Genomic DNA, 25,744 nt, shown 5'->3' with positions numbered 1-25,744 from the left:
AAACCCCTGGATGTTCATTTCCCATCCCTGGTCACCTTACAGCCATGTCTCCATAATCCCGCCTATTTCATACCCATTTACATCTATTTGCGTCTCACGGGCCGTTAATATTTCTCTCCGTTACCTCTGCGGCACCACTAACTGGTGAACTACTGCCCACTTCTTGCTCTCAGGTCTGTGAGGAGAACTCCATTTCCTTATCAGTACCTCAATCTTTAAATAGTAGCAATCAGGGACTCTCTCTGCTTCACTTTCAGACTGGGCAGCCTGTGCTAAATCTCGCAATACTGAGTCGGCTTGCTGAGCGTCACCGAGGGAAAATCCATTTAATTCATTCCCTGGGCCTCCTAACTTTCCAAAAAAAGGCTCACACAGACAGACCTGGTCATCTGCCTGCAGTGCCAATTCAGACTCTTCTGGGGGAGCTGGTTTGATCATGACCTGATCCACTACACATTCAGGGAAACTGCAGGGGTCTGCCTCCTGCCACAGCCCTGTCTTTCTGACCTCCTGCGGTCTTTCTTTCACTACTGGAGAGGCTACCACCTTCACCTCCGCCAGATCATTACCTAGAAGCAGGTCATCCCCGTCCACAGGCAAACTAGAGACAATCCCTACTATCACCGGTCCCGAAACTAGGTCGCACTCTAGGTGCAGGCATACACTGCCCTCCAATACCATTCACCACCATTCTGGTGGTCACTGCACTCTCCGTGGGAAAGGTCAGGCCTTTTCCCAGTAAAAGGGATCTAGTGGCCCCTATATCCCTGAGAATCACTATGGACTTGCTTGCCCCACCCGAGGGGTATGGGGTTACTTTCCCTTCAGACACAAAACCCTGAAAACCTTCAGGAATGCTATTAAATTTTCCTGCACTTGCAGCTGTAAGCTTCCTGGGTCTCAATCTTACTGCAGTGAAAGCCACAGCTTGTTCTGCTGTGCTTTCCATCAGGTTTGCTTCTTCATTGAGTGGGTGTGCCCTGATTAACACTCCAGGTTTTCCCTTTAGTTTCCACTGGTCAGCTTTTAGCTGACCTGCCTTATTACTATGGAAGCTCAGAGGTCTCCAGGTCTCACTCCTGCTCACCGCACCTGCTTTTTTGGCTAGAGGAGGACTCCCTGTATCGCCTGCTTTTCTTTTTCTCCCAGGACTGCTTGGGCTCCTGTCACCTTCCCACCCTCTGTCCTTTTCGGATTTGTGGGGGTGACAAGGAAAGGTTCTCCCCTGGGAAACTGACTTATAAATTAAAGCAAACTCATTGGCCAGAACAGCCGCTTGTTGGACTCTCTGAACGCGCTGCTCCTCTGCATGTGTCTTTATGGAGAGTGGGAGAGAATGTTTAAATTCCTCTAACAGAATTAATTCTCTGAGATTCTCATAGCTGAGCTGTATTTTCAGAGCCCTCAGCCACTGGTCAAAAGCTAGCTGCTTACTTCTTTCAAACTCCAGATAAATTTGATTAGCTTGCTTCTTGAGGGTTCTAAATTTTTGGCGATAGGCTTCAGGTACTAATTCATATGCCCCGAAGATAGCACTTTTTGTCAGTTCATAATTTGATGAACTCTCATCTGGCAACAGGGAATAAACCTTTTGGGCTTTTCCAGTTAGCTTGCTTTGCAGTGAGAGAGGCCAGGTCTCAGCTGGCCATTTTAGCTGCCTTGCCAGTTTCTCAAAGGACAGAAAAAAAATCCTTCTACATCTTCCTGATTGAATCTTGGAATTAATTGAGCTAGTTTTAACAATTCTGTACCCAGCCCTGAATTATGCTTCTCCATATTGGCTATGCTTTCACTGGGGTTACTCTGTCGCCCCCAAGTTAACTCAAGTTGTCTGAACTCCCTTTCTTCGCATTCCTTCCAGAATATTCTTTCTCTCTCTCTCGCTCCTCTCTCATTCCTTCTCCTGTCTTTCTTTTTTTTCACGTTCCTTCTGGAAGGCTCTTTCTTTCTCTCTCTCCTGCCTCTCTTTCTCTGTCTTCGAATTCAAGTTTCCTTTATCCCAATTGTATCTTTGCTAGTAACACCCTGTCTGGGTCTACTTCTAACCATGTTTCTGCTTCTTCAGATTCAAGGGAAAAATGGTTGGCCACTAGCCTTCGGAGTTCAGACTTCCTAGCCTTGCCACATACAGTGATCCCACACTGCTCAGCCATTTTTCTCAGCTCCTCCATAGATAGTGCTTTATCTTATCCCAAGTTCCTTCACCCTGGCTTGGGGAGCTACTAGCTTCAGTTGCAGACATGTTAGTATTCAAGCACACATGACCACAAGAAAACCTGTATTGAAATCTTGCTCTTTTTGATTGGGAACAATTTGGCTTTCCACTTCCAATATCTCTCATTTGTCTGTGGGTCAATCCCAGACAAGCCACCAAATTTCTGCTACAACCAGGGGAGAAAGGTGTCTAGGGGTCCCTCTCACTCCAGTGACAGTTTAAAATCAATGTCCATGACAAAAATAATGTGCCTCATTCTTGGCTGGTGGGGGCCTAGCATGACACTTGTTAAAGAGATCACCATTTCTATGACTGGAGACGGTGCTTGTGGAGACAAAGAACTACTCCCTGGGCCAATTAACCCAAATGGTATTTTGATTACCAGATGTTGAAGGTGTAAGGAAACGCATTCCAGGGACTGCTAAAATGATACAATCCAGAAATGTAGGAGTGGTTCAGCCAGTTAGTCACACGACTAGCCTGCTGGCCAACTTGGTTTTTGAACTGTGCCACACAGAAAGGAACGGAAGGCAGTTTACAACTGAAGCTGGAACAAGGAAGCCTCTCTCCTGGCTGTCTCTCTCTCGCTTTCTCCCAAGCCACCGGACCCACGGAAGACATGTAAACCTGCGTGAACTGGGCCCCAATGAACAACAGGTCATACCAGCAACTAAAAACTCCACATTGAACTCAAAGGACAGTAAATAGAAACCCATCTATTGCCTCAAACTTTCCCCCTTTATTCTCTTCTACTTTTTCTGTCTCTATCTGTGTGTGTGTTTATCGTGTATGCATGCTAGCACGGTCGCGACACATATTCGTAGTCGTTAACCGGATTAGAGTTTAAGATTAATAACTTCCACCTTTCTTGTTTAAATCTAAGGAAACCTGTTTGGTTTCTTTGCCTTACAATTGGAGCAGTGAACAAGGATTCAATGAGGGGGAGCTAAAAACACGGTGTTTTAAAATTAAACGCTGTTACGGTTAAACCAGGCAACGACTGAGAGGGAACCCCCAGATCCCTTCTCACCTGGTCATCATAGAAATTTGGGAGCTAGCGTCCTGGATTTGACCCACAAACGAGGAAGTTTGAAGTCAAATTGTTCCCAAACAAAAAGAGAAAAGATTTCAATACAAGCTTTCTTGTGGTTGTGTGTGCTAGAATACTAACATGTCTGTGACTGAAGATAATAGCTACCCAAGCCAGGGTGAAGTAACTTGGGATAAGTTAAAAGCATTGTCTATGGAGGAGTAGAGGAAAATTGCTAAGCAGTGTGGGATCACTGTATGTGGCAAGGCTACAAAGTCTGAACTCCTAAAACTAGTGGCCAACCATTTTTCCCTTGAATCTGAAGAAGCTGAAACATGGTTAGAAGTAAACTCCGACAAGATGTTACTAGCAAAGATACAATTGGAACAGAAGAAACTTGAATTTGAGGAAAGAGAAAAGGGAGAGAGAAGAGAGAGAGAGAAGGAAAGAGCCTTCCAGAAGGAACGTGAAGACAAAGAGAGGGAGGAGAGAGAAAGAGAAAGAACCTTCCAGAAAGAATGCAAAGAGAGAAAGGCGCATGAAGTTAACTAGGGGGCGGTAGAGTAACCCCAGTGAATGGCCAATATGGAGCAGCATAATTCAGGATTGTTAAAACTTTCCCAACTGATCCTAAAATTCAATGAGGGAGATGTGGAAGTGTTTTTTTGTGTCCTTTCGAAAAACTGGCAAGGCAGTTAAAATGGCTAGCTGAGGCTTGGACTCTGCTGTTACAGAGCAAATTAGTAGGAAAAACCCATGAGGTTTATTCCAAGTTGCCAGATGAGAGTTCATCAAATTATGAACTGACAAAAAATGCTATCCTCGGGGCATGAGTTCGTATAAATTCCAAATATAAAAACAATGAGCAAATGTACTGGAGAGAGATCAGAGTCCAAGATTTACAAATCATTGAAAGCTGGTGGACTGGCGCAGATCCTTGAATTAATAAATATTGCTATTGAGTGCATATTTGTAGTCGTTAACCGGATTAGAGTTTAAGATTAATAAACTTCCACCTTTCTTGTTTAAATCCAAGGAAACCTCTCTGGTTTCTTTGCCTTACAATTGGAGCAGTGAACAAGGAATCAATGAGGGGGAGCTAAAAACACGGTGTTTTAAAATTAAACCCTGTTACGGTTAAACCAGGCAAAGGCTGAGAGGAAACCCCTCGTCCCCTTCTCACCTGGTCGTAACACAAAGCAATACCTAATTTTCAGTATAAATAAAAACAGGAATTGCTGAAAATACTCGGCAGGTCTGGCAGCATCTGTGGGAGGTAAACAGTTGATCCAGTATTTCAGTAGGTCCAGTACTAGATTGCTAAAAGATATAACCATTGTTGCAAATGCAGCCAAGTCTTCACGGTAGCCAATCAGTACAGGAAGTGTTTATGCTTCTTTTCTTGAAAACATAACCACCCGTCAGGACCGTCTGCAACATATGTCCTCCTTAGTACAGGAGAAATGCCTGGTCAACTGCAGGCATAAGCAGCAGTTTGTCGAAGACTAACACAGAGACCTCACCTGATCTTAGCTGCCAACACTGCTAAAAAAAAATTATCAAGGGCATTGGCCCATGTGTTTCCTAGAATCATAGACCACAGTACAGAAACAAGCCATTTGGATAATTAAGTCTGCACCAGTATTTTTCTTTACATGAGCCATCTGGTCTAGTTCTACTCTCCTACCTGCTCTCCATACATTTTGATATTCCTTCTTAGTGAGTAATTGTCTAAATCCCTCTTAGAAGAACCTCAAAAATGTTTTGTAGCAGAGAATTCCACTTCCTAACCCTCCATTTTCTGTGAAAAAATTTCTAATCTCTTATTTCTTTTAGGCATTTAAATTTGTATCCTTTCACTATCATCCTACAGACCAGTGAAGACAACGATCACTATTTGCCTCATTACATCCCTATATGATCTTAATAACCTTTATTAGGTCATTCCTTAACCTTCAAGTCTCTTGGCTGATCCTTACCTTCTTAGGAAGCTCAATTTCTCAAGTTTTTCTTCATACCTATATGCCATCACTTGAAACATTCTAGTGAATACACTACACTTTTTCCATTGCTTTTTTGTTTAATAAAGGTGCTGCTCAAAACTGAATGCAGCAGGCAGTCCAGCACTGGCCGATTGTCAACGTAAACTACAAGGACCTAGACCAAAAAAGAGAAGATTGCCGATAATGCTCAAGTCCATGCAACCAAGAGCAGAAGTTAACCTCTGTATTATCAGAACAAATGTCTCCACATTCACAGAATGATCTAGTCTGATTATTTGAGGGAATCTGAGGTTGACGGGTGACTAAGATAGTCAATCACAAACAGGTTCCTCAGCATGAGAAAGGAATGAATTTAAAGTATTATGTACTTCCCAAATATTCGGAACCATACAGTCTCACGTTCAGATTCAAACCATGAACAAATTCTTTCGGAAGCAAAAGTTGAAAATGGTGACACTGCCTCAAGGCTTTAAAGCCACATGTCCAACAGACCGACTGGCTATATAATAAACCTCAGGGGTATTTACTTCCACATTATCAGCTTCTCGTCACAATTTTCTTAGGTTCAACTTTCCATGTCACAGCTACCTGTATGGATTGCTCCCCTTTGACCTTTCTTCAGTCCTCCAAAGCATTCACAAATTTCCAATCTGTCAACACAGTTTATCTCAGTCTGTACTACTTGCACATCTACCCATATATCGACGGCTGTCTTGTGAGGGCTTCTTGTCAAGAGTCCACTTGGCCCATCATCCAGCAAATACATACTACATTTCAGCAGCTGAGGTTCAACATTAACTCCAAGAAGTCTCATCTGGAATTAAATAAGGAAACTGTGTTTGTACCTGCCTTATTCTGTACAAAAGTCTTCTTATTCCTCAAAAGGTATGCAGTGTTTAAGAGACTGGTATCGCCTCTTTGTTTGGTCAAAATTGCAGTAGAATAATAACTTCCTGTTCTTGATCTGATGGTGACAGCCTTGTTTGTCATTTTAAACTTTTGATTATTCATGAGGCCTCTGCAGTTGAATCTGCTTTGCTATGAGTCAGCAGATCAGGTTTTTTGCTGTGGCTCTGATCTGCTGGTCTCAGAAACATTTACTGGAACACCCTGCTCCAACTGCTTTCTCCTAGATTTCCTTGTGGACCTGGAGGAGCACTTCTGCTTCTCCTGGCTCACAAGGAAGCCTTTCTTTAAAAAAAACATGAATTACCTTTTCAGCCCTCTTCTGGGACTGCTGCTTCTTGGCGCCTGTAGTTGCTGGCAAATCCAGCACCAGGCGTCATAAACTCACTAAAAACATGTTGGGTTCCAGATGATATTAGACCATGACTTGTTCAATTTAATTAGGCCTTTGTCTGCCTGGGACAAAGGCCTGAGACATTGCCCAAATCGCACCAGCAAATCACACACCCAGTTCTTGGCAGCTGCAGCCACAGGGTGTTAAAATCAGTGTCACAGGGAGTGCACCACATGTATAATGGGATTGATTTTAACCTGGCCAAATTGGTATTAACCAGGTAGTAGCAGCCTAAAAATGGGGTCGGTAGGCTTATTGCCACACGTTAACGCCACTGCTCTGGCTGCTGCCAATTTTAAAGGAGCCTACCACTGCACGGCTGAAGCAACCAATTGTTTAAGATGGTAATCCCTTGTAATATGTACATTTGGGGGGGCTGAAATGGTTTTAGCAGCGGATGAGGCGCCTCTGGACTCAGGAACGAGCCTCAGGCATAAATGTTAATCAGGCCTGACGTTAGTAGGACCTTGATGGCATTTTAATTACAGCCTGAACAGGGAAGCAGCCACAGCTTTCCCACCAGGCTCCTCCAGGTCCTACAAAGAAAGTCGTGGCCTCCCCATAAGTTAATGGAGAGACAAGTCGGGACAGATCATCCATTTTACACTATTGCACAAAGTCAATCTACCCCACTGCTTTTTGGCTAACAATTATTAATATTGATGAAAGGGAAGGTGTTGTTCTCAATGATTTTGTAGTACAGCATATGTTGATCAACATGGAGTATTCATAACTAAATTAATTTCAAATGTTTACATAGCATTTCTGAGGTAGTTTTAATCCTCATACAAAACCTACATAAATGACACTATTCACACACACACACTAGGGTGATAGAGTTGATCAGTTTAGGTGTTTGTTACTATTTGACACTCCATACAAACCAATTGCTTATTTATATCTATTATGTACTGGTTGGGAAATTATACATTTCCAGTTACCACTTTATCCTTGGAAAACAGGTTCACAGAGAGATGATCGAAGAAAAACTATATATTGAAGTTAGAGATGGATTTAAGTGGATTGAGGATAGTTACGGTTTTATAAAATCACCTCCAGTGAGAAGCCTCACACATAATAAAGATCAAATTGTGGGGACCATGTGCCAAAATTCCCTTTATTTGTACCTGGTCAACAGGAGCATCATTTGTAAAGTAAGCCCTTATATTCCTTTATGTCACCATAAAAGACTAAAATCGAATTCTCTCTTATGAACTTCATTATTTTGGTTCACCCATAATTCATATGGGCATACATCAAGGAAAAGGCATCTCATACATTATTGGCTCTTCATTGTCTGTGAGTATTTTCCTAGAATTCCCTAACAGCACTGTCAGAGCACCATCACTCCTAGGACTGCAGCAGTTCAAAGGGCAACTGGGAATGGACAATAAAGGCTCCCTCACCAGGGTTGTCCATATCCTGAGAACAGATTCAAACTTTAATTGCGTTCCATGGCACATGGTTAGCTCTATTAATTTGATTGGTTGCTAAATGGAAGATGCTGAACTAGATTTTGAAAATGACATTTGTACATTAAACTTTGTAATGTTTGAACATAGATGAGTTTTCTCATTGTTCATACTATAAGAGAAATGTCTGTCTCAACTGATTTGGTTTAGGAAGCTGTCAAAACTTGTTTAGCATTAATAAAACCTAAATAACGTGAGTTTAATTTTAAACACATTAATTTTATTTAATGTTCTATTATGTTTCAAAGAACGAATTAAGAGAAATAACTGAGTAAAAGTTCTGCCAGATATAAGTATCATGAATTAATACTGAAAGACCATCAAACTAGTTTTGGCTAAACAACTAGATACAATTATGTGTGGGAAATTGTGATTTTTCTCATTTTAAAAAACATCTCAGCATTATTGTATGTTGTTTTTTAATATGTACAGTTTTTTTTAACAGGGTAATTTTACATGAAGGAGGGAGAAGAGTATTTCCACTGGTTGAGGCATCAGTGACAATGGATAATTAATTTAAAATTGTCACGGAGAGCCAGGATTAGCAACAATCTCTGCACAGATGGCTCTTGGAGAATGAAATGTTTTGCCACAGGGAGTAGTCAAGTGAGAAATCATGATATCTTATAAAAGAAAAATGGATACAGATTTGAAGTAGAGGAAGATGCACAAGAACACAAGAATAAAGAGCAGGAGAAAACCATATGGCCCTTTCACTTTTCACACCAATTCCACTTTCCTGTCCGTTCCCCATATCTCGATTCCCTGTGAGACCAAAAATCTATCTATCTATCCTAGCCTTAAATTTATTTAATGATGGATAATCCACTACACTCTGGGGTAGAGAATTCTAAAGATTCACAACCCTTTGAGTGTAGTAATTTCTCCTCATCTCAGTCCTGAATGATTGGCCCCTTATCCTGAGACTGTGCTCCGGTGTTCTTGATTCTCCAACCACTGGAAACAATCCCTCAGCTTCTATCTTATCAAGCCCTTTCAGAATCTTGTATGTCTCTTTTAGATCACCTCTCATTCTTCTAAACGCCAGAGAATAGAGGCCCAATTTACTCAGCCTCTCATCATAGGACAACCCCCTCATCCCAGGGACCAATTTAGTAAATCTTCGCTGCACCACCTCCAGTGCAAGTATATTCTTTCTTAAATGTGGAGACCAAAACTGCACACAGTATTCCAGATGCGGTCTCACCAAAGCCCTGTACAATTTTAGTAAGACTTCTTTATTCCTGTACTCCAATCCTTAACACTTACCAGTTTCATACCTTTGAAAAAATATTCTGCTTTTTAATTTTATGATCAAAGTGAACAACTTCACATATCCCGACAGTATACACCATTTGCAATCTTGTTGCCCACTGACTTGACCGGTCTATATCTCTTTGCAGCCCCTCTATGCCCTCCCCACAACTTACCTTTCCACCAAGCTTTGTATCATCAGCAAACTTAGATACATTACTCTGTCTCTTCATCCAAGTCATTAATATAGAGCATAAATAGCTGAGGCCCCAGCACTGATCCTTGCGGCACCCCACTATTCACTGCCTGCCAACTTGAAAATGCCCCTTTTCACAGAATCATAGAAAGTTTAAGGCACAGAAAGAGGCCACTTGGCCTGTCATGTCTGTGCCAACCAAAAATGATCCACCTATTCTAATCCCACCTTCCAGCATTTGGTCTGTAACCCTGCAGATTACGGCACTTGAGGTGCATATCCAGACTCCTTTTGAATAAGTTGAGGGTTTCTGCCTCAAATATCCTTTCAGGCAGTGAGTTCCAGACCCCCAGCACCCTCTGGGTGAAAAAGCTTTTCCTCACACTCCTCTAACTTTTCTATCAATCACTTTAAATCTCTGCCCCCTAGTCACTGACCTCTCTCCTAAGGTGAATAGGGCATTCACCTCCACTCTATCCAGGCCCCTCAAAATTTTGTACATTTTAATCAGATCTCCCCTCAGACTTCTCTGTTCCAAGGAGAACAACCCCAGGCAATCCAATCTTCCCTCATAGCTGCATTTTTCCAGTCCTGGCAATATCCTCATAAATCTCCTCTGTACCCTCTCTGGTGCAAATATATCCTTTCTGTAATGAGATGACCAGAACTGCACACAGTACTCAAGTTGTGGCCTAACCAATGAGTTATACAGTTCCAGCAGAACCTCCCTGCTCTTATATTCTATCCCGCAGCTAATAAATGAAAGAATTCCATATGCCTTCTTAACCACCTTATCGACCTGTCCTGCTACCTTCAGGGATTTGTGAACATTCATTCCAAGGTCCCTCACTTTCTCTACACCTCTCAGTATTCTCCCATTAATCGTGTATGCCTTTGCCTTGTTTGACCTCCCCAAATGCATCACCTCACACTTCTCCAGATTGAATTCCACTTGCCATTTTTCTGTCTATCTGACCAGACCATCAATATCTTCCCTAAGCTTACAGCTATCCTCCTCACTATCTACCACATGGCCAATCTTTGTGTCATCTGCAAACTTCTTGATCATGCCCCCTACATTTACGTCCAAATCATTAATATGTATCATAAAAAGCAGGGGGCCCAGTACTGAGCCCTGCGGAACACCACTGGAAACAGTCCTCCATCGTAAAAACACCCGTCAACAATTACCCTTTGTTTCCTGCCACTGAGCCAATTGTGTATCCACCTCGCTGCAATTCCCTGGATCCCATGGGATTTTTTTTTTTTTTTTTTTTAAACCAGTCTGCCATGTGGGACCTTGCCAAACGCCTTGCTAAAATCCATGTAGACCATATCAACTGCACTACCCTTATCTATCTTCCTTGTTCTTCAAAAAATTCGATCAAGTTGGTCAAACAAGATCTTCCCTTAACATATCCATGCTAACTTTCCTTGATTAACCTGTACCTTTCTAAGTGACAGTTTATCCTGTCTCTCAGAATAGATTGTAATAATTTGCCCACTACTGAGGCTAGACTGATTAGCTTGTAATTATTCGGTCTATCGCTCGCTCCCTTTTTGAACAGAGGTACGACGTTAGCAGTTCTCCAATCCTCTGGCACCACGTCTGTATCCAGTGAGGACTAGAAAATGATGGTCAGACCTTCTGCTATTTCCTCTCTTGCTTCTTTTAACAGCCTAGGGTACATTTCATCCGGCCCTGGTGATTTATCAACTTTCAAGGATGCTAATCCCATTAATACTTCTCTCCCTATGTTTATCACATCCAATACTTCACACTCCTCCTCCTTAACTACAATATCTTTATTGTCCCCCTCTTTTGTGAAGACAGACGCAAAGTATTCATTAAGAACCATACCAACATCTTCCGCCTGTACACTTCGGTTACCTTTTTGGTCTTTTATGGGCCCTATACTTTCCTTAGTTATCCTCTTACTCTTAATGTATTGATAAAACATCTTTGGGTTCACCTTGATTTTGCTTGCCAATATTCCTTCATGCCCTCTCTGCTTTCCTAATTTCCTTTTTGATTTCACCCCTCCACTTTCTATACTCCTCTTGGCTTTCTGTAGTATTGAGTTCTCTGTGTCGGACATAAGCTTTCCTTTTCTGCCTTATCCTATCCTGTAAGCTCCTTGACATCCATGGGACTCTAGATATGGCCTCCCACCCTTTTTCTTTGTGGGAACAGGTTTACTTTGAACCCCTTGAATCTCCCCTTTGAATTCCTCCCACTGCTCTGACAATGATTTACCTTCAAGTAGCTGTTGCCAGTTCTATTTTGCTAAATCACTCCTCAGTTTAGTAAAATTGGCCTTGCCCCAATTGAGAACTTTAACTCCTGTTCGATCTCTGTCCTTTTCCATAATTATGTTAAAGCTGGCTGAATTATGATCACTTCCACCAAAATGCTCTCCCACTGCCACTGCTGCCCATCTTCAATTTCTAAAACTAAGTATAAAACTGTGCCCTCTCTTGTTGGACTTGCTACAGATTGGCCAAAAATGTTCTCCTGAATGTACCTCAGGAATTCTGCTCCCTCAATCCCTTTCACACTAAAACTATCCCAGTTAATATTGGGGTAGTTAAAATCCTCTACTATTACTGCCCTATTGTTCTTGCACTGCTCAGAGATTTGCCTACATATCAGCTCTTCTATCTCCCTCTGACTGTTTGAGGATCGATAGTACACTATTTATGCCCACTCTCTGCTTCCTGTCTGTTAACTAATCCTCTATCCACGCTAATATATTACCTCCAAAACCATTAGCCCTTATCTTGCCTATTAATCTTTTCTGTGGTACCTTATTGAATGCCTTTTGGAAATCCAGGTATACTACATCTCCTGGTTCCCCCTTATCTACCCTGCTAGTTACATCCTCAAAAAACACTAATAAATTTGTCAAACAGGATTTCCCTGTAGTAAAATAGTGCTGACTTGTTCTGATCACACTATGCTTTTCCAAGTGCATTGTTAAAACTTCTTCAATAATAGTTTCCAGCATCTTCCCAATGACTGATATTAGGCTAACCGGCCTGTCGTTCCGTTTTCTTTCTACCTCCTTTCTTGAAAACTGGTGTAACATTTGCAAACTTCCAATCTGACAGGACCATTCCTGAATCTAAGGAATTCTGGAAAATCATAGTCAGCGCATCCACCATCTCTGTAGCTATCTCTTTCAGAACGCAAGGGTGTAGGCCATCTGGTCCCGGGGATTTGTCAGATTTTAGTTCCCCATGTTTCTCCAATACTTTTTCTTGGCTGATATCAAATTCCTTAATTTCCTCACTCTTTTTAGCCTCTAGTTTACGACCTATTTCTGGTATGGAACTTGTATCTTCTACTGTGAAGACAGACACAAAATATTTGTTCAATGCCTCTGCCATTTCTTTATTCCCCATGATGATTTCTCCTGTCTCTGCCTCTAAGGGACCAACATCTACTTTAGCTACTCTCTTCCTTTTTATGTACTTATAAAAGCTCTTACAATCTGTTTTTATATTCCTAGCTAGTTTACTCTCATTCTATTTTTTCCCCTTTTTATCAACTTTTGGTGGCTCTTTGCTAGTTTCTAAAACACTCCCAATCCTCAGACTTGCTTCTGTTTTTTACAACATTGTAAGCTTCTTCTCTTAGTCTAATACTCTCCTTAACTTCCTGAGTGAGCCAAGGATGGGTCTTCCTTGACGAGTTTTTTGTTTTTGAACAGAATGTACTTTTGTTGAACCCTTTGAATTGTTTCTTTAAATGTTTCCCACAGTTCATGTGCCGCTATACCTTCCAGTCTATCCAATAAACCTTAGATAGTTCTCCCCTCATACCTGTGTAATTGGCTTTGTTCAAGTTTAAGATTCTTGTTTCTGATTGAAATGTGTCACTTTCAAACTTAACATGAAATTCAATGCTATTATGATCACTATTTCCCAGTGGATCTTTTGCTACGACATTGCTAATTAACCCTATTTCATTACGCAAGTAACATTCATGCCACACAAGTGCCAGGCAATGACTATCTCAAACAAGACAGAATCTAACCATCTCCCCTTGATATTCAATGGCATTACGATTGCTGAATCCTGGGGGTGACCATTGACCAGAACCTCAACTGGAGTAGCCATATAAATACCGTGGCTACAAGAGCAGGTCAGAGGCTAGGAATCCTGTGGTGAGTAGCTCACCTCCTGACTCCCCAAAGCCTGTCCACCATCTACAAGGTACAAGTCAGAAGTGTGATGGAATACTCTCCACTTGCCTGAATGAGTGCAGCTCCAACAACACTCAAGAAGCTCAACACCATCCAGGACAAAGCTTAATTGGCACCCCATCCATGAACATTCAATCCATCCACCACCAATGCACAGTGTGTACCATCTACAAGATACACAGCAGCAATGCACCAAGGTTCCTTAGACAGCACCTTCCAATCCCGCAACCTCTACCGCTTAGAAGGACAAGGGCAGCAGTTGCATGGGAACACCACCACCTGCAAGTTCCCCTCCAAGCCACACACCATCCTGACGGAACTATATCACCGTTCCTTCACTGTCGCTGGGTCAAAATCCTGGAACTCTCTTCCTAACAGCACTGTGGGTGTACCTACCCCACATGGAATGCAGCGGTTCAAGAAGGTGGCTCACCACCACCTTCTCAACGGCAATTAGGGATGGGCAATAAATGCTGTCCTAGCCAGCGATGCCCACATCCCATGAATGAATAAAAAACAAACAGAATACGGGAGCTAAGATAGCTTTATCCCTAGTTGGTTTTACAACATATTGCTCCAAGAAATTGTCACAAAAACATTCTACAAATTCATCTTCTAGACCACTCTTGCCAATTTGATTATCCCAGTCTATCTGCAAATCAAAGTCCCCCACAATTAATACATTATCTTTTTTACATGCTCCAATATTTTTCCGTTTAATGTTCTGTCCAATAATATAGCTACTGTTAGGGGGCCTGTAAACTATTCCCACCAGTGTTTTCTGACTCCTGCTACTAACTCTCCGTCCCTTCCTGTCCCATTCTGTTGGAATTTACCCACATCACTATCCTCCTCCGATGCCCTGACCCCTCTCTTTGGATTTCTAAATTTCCCTTTACCCAAACCCTCCCCACCCCCACCTGTTAGTTTAAAGCCCTGCCCACAGCCCTGGTTATGCAATTGGCCAGGACACTGGTCCCAGCCTAGTTCAAGTGAAGCCCATCCCAGTGGAATAGCTCCCTCTTCCCTGAGTACTGATGCTAGTGCCCCAAGAACTGAAACCCCTTCTTCCCACGCCACTCTTTGAGCCACGCGTTTAGTTCTTTACTCTGTTTGACCCGGTGCCAATTTGCACGTGGCTCAAGTAACAATCTGGAGATGATAACCTTTGATGTTCTGCGTTTTAGTTTGGACCCTAACTCCTCAAATTCTCTAAGCAGAACACCATTTCTAATTCTGCCTATCTCATTGATTCCCACATGGACCACGACAACTGGATCCTCCCCCTCCAGGTTTCTCTCCAGCCGCGAGGAGATGTCCTTAATCCTGGGACCGGGCAGGCAACACAGCCATCGGAGCTCCTGGTCGTGGCTGCAGAAAACAGTATCTTTCCCCTGGAATATACTGTCTCCTATCACTACCACATTCCTCTTCACTCCCCCCACTGGAATGGCATCTTTCACCATGGTGCCATGTTCAGTCTGCTCATCCACCTTGCAGTCCTTCTCTTCATCCACACAGGTAGCAAGGACCTCATACCTGTTGGACAAGGCCAGGGGCTGAGGCTCCTCCATCACTACATGCTGATTCCCCCGACCTGCCTTGTTGCAGTCACACCCTCCTGTCCCTAACCACTGGCCATCTCTAATGTTCTCCATACTCTAAGGGGTATGACTGCCTCCTGGAACAAAGTGTCCAGGTAACTCTCCCCCTCCCTGATGCTCTGCAATGTCTGCAACTCAGTAACTCAGTCTCCAGCTCAGCAATTCTGAGCTCAAGTCGTGCCAGCTGCAGACATGGTTGTCTGGAATTGCAGTGCATTCCACAGATCCCACATGCTGAATTGCAGCACACCACCGGCCCTGCCATCTCTGTACAACCTTTTTTTAAAAATTCGTCAATTAGTTAATAATTCACACAGCTGAAGGAATGGAAAGTTGCACTCACCTACCTTGGAGTCAAAGGAAGAAGTCTGACTAGCTGTTGGAGGCTACCGAATCTCTGCACCGAATTTCCACGTGCACCAAATTTCCAACTTCACTCTGGCAATGTTTCACTTAGGCAGAACAATCCTCTCACTGTGTCCCCTCACTGCCTACTCTAATAATTTTGTCAAACAAGATTTCCCTTTAGTAAAACCATCTTGACTTATTGTAATCACACTATGCTTTTCTAAGTGCATTGTTAAGACTTCCTTAATAATTGGTTCCAGCATTTTCCCAATGACTGATGTTAGGCTAACTGGCCTGTTTTCTCTCTCCCTCCTTTCTTGAAAAGCAGTGTAGTATTTGCCAACATCCAATCTGTTGGGACCGTTCCCAAATCTAAGGAATTTTGGAAAATCATAGCTAACGCATCTCTGCAGCTATCTCTTTTAGAACCCTAGGGTGTAGGCCATCAGGTCCCGGGGATTTGTCAGATTTTAGTCCCTTAAGTTTCTCCAATACTTTTTCTCTGCTGATAATTTCCTTACAAGACGATAAGGATTGAGCCGATGAGATTAGTTTCGATTACTGCAGTGAAGAGACAGAAAACACAATCCTCATCTATATTGTACATTTTAATTGTATGGTGCTTGCAGGAAGTGTGCTTAAATATATTCAAGTTTCATGGCCTGGCTGGGCCAAAGCAGGTTGAGTTATTGGCCCAGATTTTGCAGTCAGTGCTGAATGAATGGTGCTTCATGTGTTTGAATGTCGAGTCTCATCTAGGTACCAGTGTGACATAGCTTGTGGAGGAGTCAGGTAAATCCAACAGCAACTTCCTGATTTCCACATTTAACTGCATATGTGTAGATGCTGGAAGTTGCTGTCCGAATTATTCCTTAATTACAGTGAATGCTGATAGCTTCACCATTACTCCTACCACAAAATCTGGGCAATTAATAGTTTCTTGGTCTCTTGGGATCAGTTAGGTCTGGTAGTTTGGGGTGAGCTGTGCATTGGTAACCTGGTTGGATCAAATTGTTATCCCATCAGTAGGAGTATCAATGTGCTTGGGAAGGTTAAGTTTGTCTCAAATAGGCCTCCATGAATGAGCCTCAAACTGCTTCGTATTTCTTCTGTTTCAGGTAGAGGGAAAACATCTGGTCCATCATGTCTGTGCCGGCTCTTTAAAAGTGTTATCCAATTATTTCCCTCCTTTGCTCTTTCCCATAGCCCTGCATCTTTTTTTCTTTTCAGGTATATATCTAATTCTGTTTTGAAAGTTATTATTCAATCTGCCTATACCACCCAAACAGTGCATTCCAGCTCATAATAACTCGCTGTGCAAAAAAGATTCTCATGTCCCCTCAGGTTTTTTTTGCTAATAATCTTAAATCTGTGTTCGCTGGTTATGAACCCTCATGCCAGTGGAAACAGTTCCTCCTGATTCACCATCAAAATCTTTCATAATTTTGAACATCTCTATTTAAATCTCCCCTTAACCTTCTCTGTCCGAAGGAGGACAACCCCAGCTTTTCTAATTTCACCTCATAACTAAGGTCCCTCTTGTATATTATGGGAAAGCCTGCACGCTACCATCTTCTTGTCAATTAGTAGTAGGAGCTAATCCTCTTGTTGCATTGGTTCTTCTGGAAGGCTGTCATGGTCCCTTTGGTGTCCTAGATTATCATTCATAAATGAATTCAGGAGCAAGAGCGAAGTATATGTAGAGAATTGCCCTTCTGACCACAGTCCCTGCTATGGAAGGGTAAATTTGTGGAGCTTGTGTTGGGTGTGGTATGATATATGAACTTAGGCTTGCTTTTGCTCATTTTACTGTACATGATAGTGATGAGGGGCTTTCTCCATAACCCAGCTCCCCTCCAGATTTTCTATGCTGTCTTTTATCATAGAGGTAGATTTTCTTCACTTTTTTGCACAAGTATTGTACACGCCACAGTGGGCTAAATCATTATTTCTGCTGCTTTAAGTGGCCATTTCACTTCTTGAGAAGCATGAAAGGATCCTTATTGCAGGTGCTTTAGATTGGTTATTTTTCTATCATTCCCATTAACTTACTTGTTGGAAATGCCTCACAGGAAAATCAATTCGGTCTCCATTTAGTTTGGCAGCCATTAAAATCTATTAAACAAAATAGAGTTATTAATCCTTTTATCGTAAAAGAGGAAAATATGCCCTTTAATTCTTTTGAGTTTCTTCACTGCATTTGTCTTACTGACCCAAACCTATGTGTTACAAGTTATAGATTCCTAAGCCAAAATGACCGGATTCAGAATTTGTTCAGTCTTGAAGACTGATGTGAAGGATCACTGTCACCTATGCCATTTTCCTGACAATCTAACATTTCAAGCAAATGTGTCCTTTAGCACATCTACCTGATCTTTAACAAGTTATCACTTTTATAGCTAAAATTATTTTTTATTGCTCTTATTGTTCACTGCAATTTCTTTTTTTTTGTTCAATTGACCCTCGTTTTGACCCCTTTTCTCCTGAAGGCATGCTGTTTCTTGATTCCATAGATGCCTGAGATTTTTGGTAATTCATCCAAGTTATTCTAACTGTTCAGTGAGTGTTGACAGACTATTTGAATGCCAGCACATAACAGCTAAGCTTTTCAGTTGCACATTTCAGCAGGAGTCACTGGATAGCAATCGTGAGCGAGCATACTGGCTAATATCTCATCTCTCTAGCTCAGAAGCAACAGGGACAAAGTTAAGCTACTCAGCATCAACCATAGAATCTTCTGGGTTTGCATAACTTTGTTGCAAACTAGATCAACTAACTTTTGTGTAATCCACTCCTTATTACTTCTTGTTCCTTTTGATCTTTTAAAATACACCTGCTTAGCTATGACTATTTTGAATCTTGTTATTCAGTCACTGAGGAAATGAAAACTTTTGGCTCATCACCACCTGATATTTGACGCTTTTAAGGTGTTATGATTTTGCGCATAGTCAACAAAACTTGAAACTTTTCAAGTGCAAATTGAATTTAATAAATTTTAGTAATAAGAAGTTTCAGAAACCCAGAACTTTACAAAGCTATTAATACTGTGAAAAATTCAGAAACTTTTAAAGTATGCTGGAGAACAGAAATAACATTGTAAGTTCAGTTTCAACTGAAAAATCATGATTTCAAGGTTGGTAATTAAGGCACTTAAAGATATAGTAATTCTGTATCAGTATGCATTTTTAAAAATTCATTCATGGGATAGGAGTGGCGCTGGCAAGGCCAGCATTTGTTGCCTTTCCCTAATTGCCCTTGAGAAGATGATGGTGAGCCGCCACCTTGAACCACTACAATCCATCTGGCGTTGGTACACCCACAGTGCTATTAGGGAGGAGTCCCAAGTTTTTGACCCAGCGATAATGAAGGAATGACGATATAACTCCAAGTCAGGACTGTGTCCGACTTCGAGGGAAACTTGCAGGTGACAGTGTTCCCATGCAACTGCTGCCCTTGTTCTTCTTGGTGGTATAGGTCGCAGGTTTGGAAGGTGCTGTTGAAGGAGGCTTGGCAAGTTGCTGCAGTAAATCTTGTAGATGGTCTATACTGCTGCCACTGTGCACTGGTGGTGAAGGGAGTGAATGTTTAAGATGGTGGATAGGGCGCCAATCAAGCAGGCTGCTTTGTCTTGGATGGTGACGAGCTTCTTGAGTGTTGTTAGAACTGCACTCATCCAGGCAAGTGGAGAGTATTCCATCACACTCCTGACGTGCCTTGTAGATAGTGGAAAGGCTTTGGGGAGTCAGGAGGCAAGTTACTTGCTGCAGAATTCCCAGCCTGTGACCTGCTCATAAATACTATGGCTATATGGCTGGTCCAGTTAAGTTAAGTGACAAGCCACTTGTCAGCCCAAGCCTGAATGTTGTCCAGGTCTTGCTGCACGTGGACATGGACTGCTTCAGTATCTGAGGATTTGCTAACGCTATTGAACACTAATGTACCTATTTTTATATTCAGATCCGTAAATACTTACCAATATTCTTTCTTATTGCAGCTGATCCTTTGGTTGGAAGCATAGCTACTCAATATCTGACCAACAGAGCAGAACATGACAGAATAGCCAGACAGTGGACCAAGAGGTACGCCACATAAGAATTTGCTGCAGTAAATCCTGACCCTGGGAAAGCACATTCACTAAGTGCAACAACAACCCATCCTTTATTCCTAGCTTTACTTCCTTTTTAAAAAAAAAAGGAATTTGTGTAAAAATGTCTTTTTGTTCCCTGATGACTTGAAATGATTTGAGACTTTGTTGTTTTTACAGAGTAGGTTTGAATCTCTACAATGCAAAGAATGTTCAACTTGTACAAGTAGAGAGTGTTATTGTTACATAGCTTTGTATAAGTGTGTCTCCTTTCATGTTGTCGTTGAACCATAATAGATTATATCTAATTTCTTCATATATTTGTGCTTAGAACTGAGTTTTTGTACTGAAGTCAATCATGTCAGGTGCATGCTACCAGTTTAAAACTTTGTAATAAGCTTAAATTAAATCACTGTGCATTACAACGATGACTGTCCTCGTCACCAGCCTGGAGGATTTTTTTCCTCAAAAAGGCTGTTGAACATCACACAAGATTTGTGTACTTTGCAGAATATCTACTTTTAAATGCTTGTGAATTTTGAGGTACCTGCAACTTCTGACTGTAGAACAGTTTGATGTATACTTGTATTAATGAAGCACTCAATAAAACAGCACTATAGCTGAACTATAACTTACCTTTTCAATGTGGAACATGATCATCGCATCAGAAGAGAAAAAAATTAAATGTTGGTAGGGAACATTGGGTGGAACTTCCTCTACGGTCACAAGCTGACTGGAATGAGTTGGTATACGATTTTCATCTGGCCAAATTGAGTATATCCCATTGAGCCCTCATTTCCAGATTGGAGATCATTACAAATTTCCTGCCCAGGTGCAAGAAGTTAAAGGGCTACACCATGCAATTAAAAGTAGGTTCATATAGTGCAGTATTAAAGGGGTACATACTGAGGTTTCCAAAGTGAAATGGTGTCCAGGAAAACTGCACCACTTACAAGTTCAGAACTGATCTTCTGCTGCAAAAAGTATACTTAAAAAAGGGTTGTCCAGTTCAATGCTCAAAAGCAGCCTTCCCACAGGAAAGGAGAGCAGATTGCCTGGGGAGGAGATGGCATCCATCTTGTATACCATGGACACCAAGCAATACATGTGGAGGTTGATGTGCAAGATGTGCATGGAATGTTGTCGATAAAAGTAGGCATGTTTTGCTACAGTTGTATAGGATATTAGTGAGACCACATCTGGAGTACTGTGTACAGTTTTGGTCTCCTTATTTAAGAAAGGATATAAATGCGTTAGAGGCAGTTCAGAGAAGGTTCACTCAACTGATACCTGAGATTGCGGGGGGCACGGTTATCTTATGAGGAAAGGTTGGACAGGTTGGGTCTGTATCCATTGGAGTTTAGAAGAATGAGAAGTGATCTTATTAAAACATATAAGATCCTGAGGGGACTTGACAGAGTGGATGCTGAAAGGAAGTTTCCCCGTGTGGCAGAGACTAGAACTAGGGGTCACTATTTAAAAATAAGGGGTCGCCCATTTAAGACAGAGATGAGGAGAATTTTTTTCTCTGAGGGTTGAGCGTCTTTGGCACTCACTTTCCCAGAGAGCGGTGAAGGCAGGGTCATTGAATATTTTTAAGGCAGAGGTAGATAAATTCTTGACTAACAAGGGAGTCAAAGGGTATTGGGGGTAGGGGGGAAAGTGGAGTTGAGGCCACAACCAGATTAGCCATGATATTAATTGGCAGAGCAGGCTTCAAGGGGCTGAATGGCCTACTCTTGGTCCTAATTCATAAGACTTTGAGCATCAAAAAATCTAAGATAAGGCCAATCAAAATTGTCCTATATCCAGTAGATGAGCAAAGCATCATGCCATCAAGAATTTCTGCTCAATCTTGACTGCAGTTACATGCAAACCACTCAGATTGAGGTAAGGCAGTGGAGGTTATAGTAGCAACCCATATGGGAGTTCAAATTGTACCGTGAAACATTGTGAACTGGAATTCAATAAATCCAGTAATTTGAGGGTTTGCACCACAAAAATGACCATGAAATTTACTGGGTCACTGATGTCCCTTATGAAAGAAAATCTGCCACCTTTAACTGATCTGGCTGATTTGTGGCTTCAATCCTACACCATGTGATTTACTCAATACCCTCAGGGCAACTAGGAATAGGTAATAACTGCTACCTTGCCAGTGTGTCGCTCATATCCCAAGAACAGCAGGGTGCACTGTCTCTAATTTACAGTTAGAAATCTTGCTGCATAAAGATCTTTAGAAGTGTGCCCTGAAACTATTTCCCTCAATCAAACATAGCAGCCTGATGGGTATCACTATGTGCTCTTCAGATTTTTAACATCTCAACACTACTTCAGTACTTGCAGGAGAAGCGCGTAGTAGGAGGAAGCAGATGCACACAGGATGTTAGTGCCTCAGTTTAAGCCCTTGAGTGCTTTTGAGGAGGCTGTTTGAAAATTGTTGAGTTTGTGAGTATAGGGAAAGGGGGAATTGGTGATGCCAGTAGGATTCCCCAGGAGGGTTAGTACCAACCTTTCATGGTTATTTCTTCTCTCCATACTCACTCTTACACCTGTCATATCCTAAACTTAAACGACCAGAAATTTCCTTGCATGTGCTCCCAATTGGCTGCATTGCTTCAGCAGAAATCCTGTTTACATGGTTTATTTGGGGTTACCATCAATGTAACAGCAGCTAATTGGGAGGTTTCCCCTCCAAGGAACTTCTCAGCGAGCATCATAATAATCATGTAAGCAGTATCAGAAGTGCTTTCATGCAGCCAGCATTCTAACATAAGCTGGTTCTTTGTGTTGCCCAAAACACAGTCACAGCTCGTAGGGCTGCAAAAGTCACCACCTCAAAGGATCCTGCATCACTCAGTCCACTTACCTCAAAGCGCTAGTACAAATATGCCCACATTGGAGGATTTTGATAGTGAATCACAGTACAGGTCGGGAGGAGCATGTGGTGGTATCTGTGCAGAAGCAAGAATCAGCTGGCTATAGGGCCATCTTAAATTCTTCCTTCAGCTGTGGAGTTAAAAGGATTGGACTCACCAGGTTTACATATAAAACAAGGTTGCTATGTGAACACAATTATATTCTAATGTTATTTTGACACTATGCAAAACCTCAGCAACTGTTGGGGAGACCCTTAACTTAACCTTTGATGCGCTCCAGAATTGAATAGCCTACCAGCACTAATTAGCTAGACTCACACCAACAAGCTGCAAGTGTGAGATCCTCAGAACAGGGGATAAAATGTGAGCAAAAAAAATAGTGTGCACAATACAAATTCAGTTCTTAGTAGTCACTGGCCCATAGCAAAGATGCACTGAGACTATTATGTGAAGAAACAAACACTTCAAAACCTTGATTCTTTGATAACTGTGCTCCATAGTGTTTCTGTGTAAATTTCCAATGAACCCTGTAATTGATTATATGTAGACAGGCAACTGTTTATTACACTCTGCAGGGCAGAGATCACATGGTAGGCCAGATACGTAATTCTGGATTATTCCTGCATAGAAAGAGTAAGGAGTATGGGAACAATTTTGCAAGTCAAATGAGAGCATGGATTGGAGTATTGGGCATAGAGGTCAGCTTTCCTGGCACTCTATATTTTTTGATTGTCTTGCAAAATTATTCTTGTATGGCTAACTTTCAATATATTTATTTAACTAATAAACAATTTGTTTATACATTATATCATAACTTGCATTGCAGATATATTCCAGTACATCAGTGTATTCATATTAATGAACTCATTTTCAAGATAGATTTGATTTTGTTGCATGTACTCTTTGGTATGATATAGTCATTGAAATATAATTTTTAAAAAACTTTGCAAAATATCTGCATCTTCAACAGCGCATTCATACAAATTTTTAAATGGCAGGTTTACCATTTTAATTACTTCCTCAGGGCTTTGATGATTAAGCATTATACAGTGACGTGAGTATGGCATAAACCTAGACACAAGCACAAAAACAACTGAATCAGGACTCTTGCGAATTTTAATGCAACCTCAGAAGAATCACATCTTACTTCATTATTGCAATGTTATAGCTCAATTCTCAAAGTCATTCCCAAATACAGACTGTGTTGTTAATTCTCAAGTGTCACCATTCAAATATCTTATTTAAAGAAACAGAATAAATGCATGCAGCTACACCTGTGCATACCACAGCATTTAAATTTATATAATTAAAAATCATTTAAGATTGTTTGATTGTAATGCTCTATGATTGTAGTGAGTTTCTCGTATTGTTAATTGATCCAATTAGTTACATGGTTAGCAAGAACCAATGAGATCATTGAGCATAATTTCAGTTTTGCCTGTTGACAGTTCTTCACCATACTTTATACCACTAAAAATGAGCTTTTACCATATAATTACCACATAAAAACATAAATTCATCCTACCAATTGCTCCAATTTTCGCCTTCCCCCTTCTAACATACAGGAAATTAACAACCTCAGCCCCCAGCACACCCTCCCTTAGTGGTATCTGTGCACACAGAACTTGATGAAGACAGAGTTGGATGAATCTGCTAAACTGAGTGCTGATGGGAATTTGGTGCAGGGGGAAGGAGGTGCTGAGTAATTTAAACCAAGGGGCAAAGGTAAATATATAAATAATCAGAGTAATTAATTATATCTAAAGGGCTAAAATAGAAATTAACTAAGTAGAGGAAACCAACATTAAAAGGAATCAAACTGCACTAAATTACAAATCTGGTGTACATAAATAATTAAATAAATAGGAGTAAGGGGATACTAAACTAAAAACATAGATACATATACAACATAAGTGGTAGACCTTTAAGTAAAATGATTGGACAGCTGAGACCCATTGCCTACAATTCCTGTGCTATGTGGGAACTCCAAGATCTTTCATGTATCCTGGATAACCACATGTGCAGGAAGTGCTTCCAGTTGCTTGAATTCGAGCGCAGGTTTTCTGAGCACATCCTAGGTGGTGGTCACCCCACAGCTACAGAGATTTCAGCAGAATAGTAAAGTGAATGACCATCCAGCAGGGTAGGAAGAAGCAGGCAGCACACAAATCTTCCAGAAGTGTGGCTGAATAACAGTATGACACCTTGGGGAAAGCATCTGGAGCACAGTCATGACATTTTGAGGCAAATGACTACACAGGGGGCCACAGTGAAATGTAGAAATGCAGTGGTCATGCATGTGGGCAGGGCTCTGCACCAGCATCATGAACCATGTTGTCCAAGGTTAGCTCTTGTCACCCTGGAGCCACCCTCTGGTTTGTCAAGGTGGCTCAAGTACAGAAGACTGCTGCAAAATGAAGGCATCATGACTGCTGCCAGGATACCAGACACTGACCTATATGATATGCTGTGTATGGTCGCAACCAGCTGGATGTAAAGGGAGTGGAACCCCTTTCAGTCACAGAATATCTCAAAGTTGACATGCAGCACCTGCAAAGTACACGCAGTCAATGACACCCAGCACCATGGGGAAGTCTGCAATCCTTGCAAAGCTGCATAATCACTCCGTGTGCTTCTCTTTGGCAAGAGAGTATGAAATGTATTCAGCAGTCTTGGACTACAATGCCCTCCCGACACAACAATGGATGGCAAACTGGGAGGTGTTGCAAATCTCACCTGATCCAGCCTGGAAGGAGCCCAATGCCTTAAAGTCCATGGCTATGGTCACCTTCACAGCCACTGGCAATGCCGTTCTCACCCTACTCTCAGGCTCCAGTTATGCCTCCAGCAGGTGGCAGCTTTCAGTGAGGACCTCCTTGGTGAAGCATAGATAGCTGACACATTGGCTAGTATTTTATCCAGGTGACAGGGGTCTCGGCCTCCGACAAAATCTCCGGCGACAGCCCCGTGGCTCCCCTTCTGTGGGAGGGCTGCCGAACCAAGTGCCAATTAGACACTTAACTGGACAGTGATGGGCCTTCCACAGGATCAAGGACCCCAGCGACGGAAGTCCGGACCTCTGAGAGCTACCGGTCAATCAGAAGCCTACAGCTCTTTAACTGAGCAGCACCACTGTGGAGGCGGTGGCTGC

The 25,744-nt window shown here is 41.8% G+C and overlaps 1 protein-coding gene across 2 annotated transcripts in view; it reads left to right on the top strand.

Annotated features, from left to right (window-relative positions):
- Nucleotides 1-20,346, top strand: part of LOC137385171 (ubiquitin-conjugating enzyme E2 E2) — a 401,363-nt gene extending 381,017 nt beyond the window's left edge. The window contains exon 6 of one of the 2 annotated variants that reach the window (XM_068060156.1): nucleotides 19,625-20,346. In XM_068060156.1, coding sequence (XP_067916257.1) covers nucleotides 19,625-19,722 — 98 coding nt within the window. In that variant the 3' untranslated portion in view covers nucleotides 19,723-20,346. The remainder of the gene's footprint in view (nucleotides 1-19,624) is intronic. The other variant, XM_068060146.1, reaches the window with a different exon arrangement.
- The last annotated feature ends 5,398 nt before the right edge of the window (nucleotides 20,347-25,744 follow it).

This window comes from Heterodontus francisci, chromosome 2 (assembly GCF_036365525.1).
Source record: "Heterodontus francisci isolate sHetFra1 chromosome 2, sHetFra1.hap1, whole genome shotgun sequence".
Classification (NCBI taxonomy): Eukaryota; Metazoa; Chordata; class Chondrichthyes; order Heterodontiformes; family Heterodontidae; genus Heterodontus; species Heterodontus francisci.
The sequence above is the reverse complement of the archived record's forward strand: the minus strand, read 5'-3'. Positions and strand labels throughout refer to the sequence as shown.